The sequence below is a fragment of the Colobus angolensis genome, unplaced genomic scaffold (genome assembly GCF_000951035.1).
Source record: "Colobus angolensis palliatus isolate OR3802 unplaced genomic scaffold, Cang.pa_1.0 Scaffold19, whole genome shotgun sequence".
In the NCBI taxonomy this organism is placed as follows: domain Eukaryota; kingdom Metazoa; phylum Chordata; class Mammalia; order Primates; family Cercopithecidae; genus Colobus; species Colobus angolensis.
Window position 1 is genome coordinate 4,896,881 of NW_012115043.1, and position 2,796 is coordinate 4,899,676.

Here is a 2,796-nt window from a genome sequence, read left to right on the forward strand (position 1 = left end):
TGTGCGCCACCGCGCCCGGCCAGCCTTTCTTTTCAAGCCTGTCCTACGAAAACCCTATTGGTGGAAGTCTAAATTAGCACTACTGATAAGGAAGACAATTTAGTAATATGTATCAGAGTTTCTTTTTCTTTTTTGAAGATGGAGTCTCACTCTGTCGCCTAGGCTGGAGTGCAATAGCGTGATCTTGGCTCCCTGCAACCTCCACCTCCCGGGTTCATGTGATTCTCCCGGGTTCATGCATGCACCACCATGCCTGGCTAATTTTTGTATTTTTAGTAGTAACGGGGTTTCACCATGTTGGCCAGACTGGTCTCGAACTCCTGAACTCAGTGATCCACCGGCCTTGACCTCGAAAAGTGCTGGGATTACAGTCGTGAGCCACTGCACCCGGGCCTATCAAAATTTCATTTATGCGTGCACACCTTTCGGCTCAGCAATTCCATTTCTAGGAATTTTTCCAGACAATCATCTGAAATGTCTGTATAAGTGTATCCATAAGGATGGTTGTAAATTTGATTGCTTAGAACAGTGCTGCCCAACAGAACTTTCTGCAATGACAGAAATGCTCTCTATCTGTGTTGCCTAATATGTAGCCACTAACCACAAGTGGCCACTGAGCATGTGCAATGTTGTCAATGTGACTGAGGAACCAAATTTCAAGTTCTAATTTTAATTAAATTTAGGTAGCCCACATGGCTAGTGCTACAACATTGCACAGCAGACAACTATACCATTGGATATAGAAAATTACATTAAAGATTTAGGTAGTTTCCAATTTCCTGCATTACCCAGTGGTCTAGTTCTATGCTGTGCAATCTTGTAGCAACTAGTAATATGAAATAGAATAGAAAGCAGCTCCAAAACAATGATGTAACATGCTGTGCTATCTATAACAGTTGGGTTACATGAAAAAAGCAGATTTCAAACAGCAGGCATGGTATTTTTTTTTTTTTTTTTTGCAACAGAGTCTCGCTGTGTCGCCCAGGCTGGAGTGGTGTGGTGGTGTGATGTTGGCTCACTGCAAGCTCCGCCTCCCGAGTTCACGCCATTCTCCTGCCTCAGCCTCCTGAGTAGCTGGGACTATAAGCGCCCGCCACCACGCCTGACTAATTTTTTGTATTTGTAGTAGAGATGGGGTTTCACCGTGTTAGCCAGGATGGTCTCGATCTCCTGACTTCGAGATCTGCCCGCCTAAGCCTCCCAAAGTGCTGGGATTACAGGCGCAAGCCACCGCACCTGGCCGATAGTTTTATAAATAAAAATGTTAGCAGTGTCTAGAATCATTAATTGTTAGCTCTGAGTGGTAAGATAACAGGTGAGATGTTTCTCTGTCTTCGTATCTTTTTTTTTTTTTTTGAGACACAGTCTCAATTCTGTCATCCAGGTGGGAGTGGAGTGGTGCAATCTCGGCTCACTGTAATCTCCACCTCCTGGGTTCAAGCGATTCTCCTGCCTCAGCCTCCCAAGCAACTGGGACTATGGGCACATGCCACCACACCAGGCTAATTTTTGTATTTTTTGTAGAGAGGGGGTTTCACCATAATGGTCAGGCTGGTCTCAAACTCCTGACCTCAAGTGATCTGCCCGTTTTGGCCTCACAAAGTGCTGGGATTACAGGCATGAGCCACCGCGCCTGACTTCTGTCATCATATCTTTATGTGTTGCTTGAATCTTTACATTTCCGCCTTTTGGAAAAAAAAAATCTAATAATCTACTGTCAAATCTCCCAAATCCACAAGTTACCTGAGAACATCTACAAATGTTCTGAAAGCACTGGTTAGAATAATTCTAGAATTTAATTTGCTAGAATGTATAATACTTCACTATACTACACAATAAAGCTGATACTTTCTTAGCAAGAGATGACAGGTAAGAGAATTTTGAAATTCTCTCTTACTCGGTTTCTGTTGTTGATATGTCTGCATAATTCCTCAAGATCTTTGTTGCTGAACAAATTTCCCTTAATCTCCATTTTCTTATCTTTTGAAATGGCTGCCATTAACAAGCGGTGTACTACAATATCTGAATATCTTCTTATTGGAGAAGTAAAGTGGGTATATTTATCTAATGCAAGACCTTCAAAAAAAAAGCAAAAGATCAAAATAAACAAAAGATCTTTAAAAATAACTAGCACAAAGTTATAGCGACACATAGGAACATGGTATGATTCACCGTAATGATGGAACTCCTCCTCCGCGCAGGATCCCGTGGAGAAATACAGAGCATTGGACATGGCCTGCGTGGCCATGGAGCGCAGCAGCCTGTTCACAATGGGATCGTGGGGATCGTTCGCATTATCCAGAGAATCAGCCAGCGTTTTATTGGACCTGACAAAGAACAGAAAAACCATTTGCTAGTCCCAGACAGTAATTTACAAGACAACACTTTGAGGGGAACCCTTCACTCATCTGTCTGAATACCTCCATCTGCCAGTAAATTTATTTTGGACACATTTCAGAAGCACCTCTTTTCAAATACAGAAATCTAGTTTGCTTTGCAGTTTAAACAAAGCAAGAGTGTCAGAATTTAAATACATTTCTTAAGTAGAAATGAATCATGTACTGATTGTAACACTAGACTAAGTTAGTGCTTGGCCATAATAGGTGGTCAAATACTTGTTGAATTGAATTCTATACATCCTTAACCTTAAACATTCTATATAGGTAAAATAATGGACTTGGTGTACAAGTAAAAGAAACCTAAATTAGTTTTTCTTTTTTATTTTATTTTATTTTATTTTTATTTTTATTTTTGAGACGCAGTCTTGCTCTGTCTCCCGGGCTGGAGTGCAGTGGC

At 41.3% G+C, this 2,796-nt stretch overlaps 1 protein-coding gene across 1 annotated transcript in view; it reads right to left on the reverse strand.

Annotated features, from left to right (window-relative positions):
• DIS3L (DIS3 like exosome 3'-5' exoribonuclease) overlaps positions 1-2,796 on the reverse strand; it is a 79,496-nt gene that overhangs the window by 2,299 nt on the left and 74,401 nt on the right. The window contains exons 13-14 of the mRNA XM_011940559.1: positions 2,173-2,327; positions 1,898-2,076 (exon numbers count right to left, since the gene is read on the reverse strand). Coding sequence (XP_011795949.1) covers positions 1,898-2,076; positions 2,173-2,327 — 334 coding nt within the window. The remainder of the gene's footprint in view (positions 1-1,897; positions 2,077-2,172; positions 2,328-2,796) is intronic.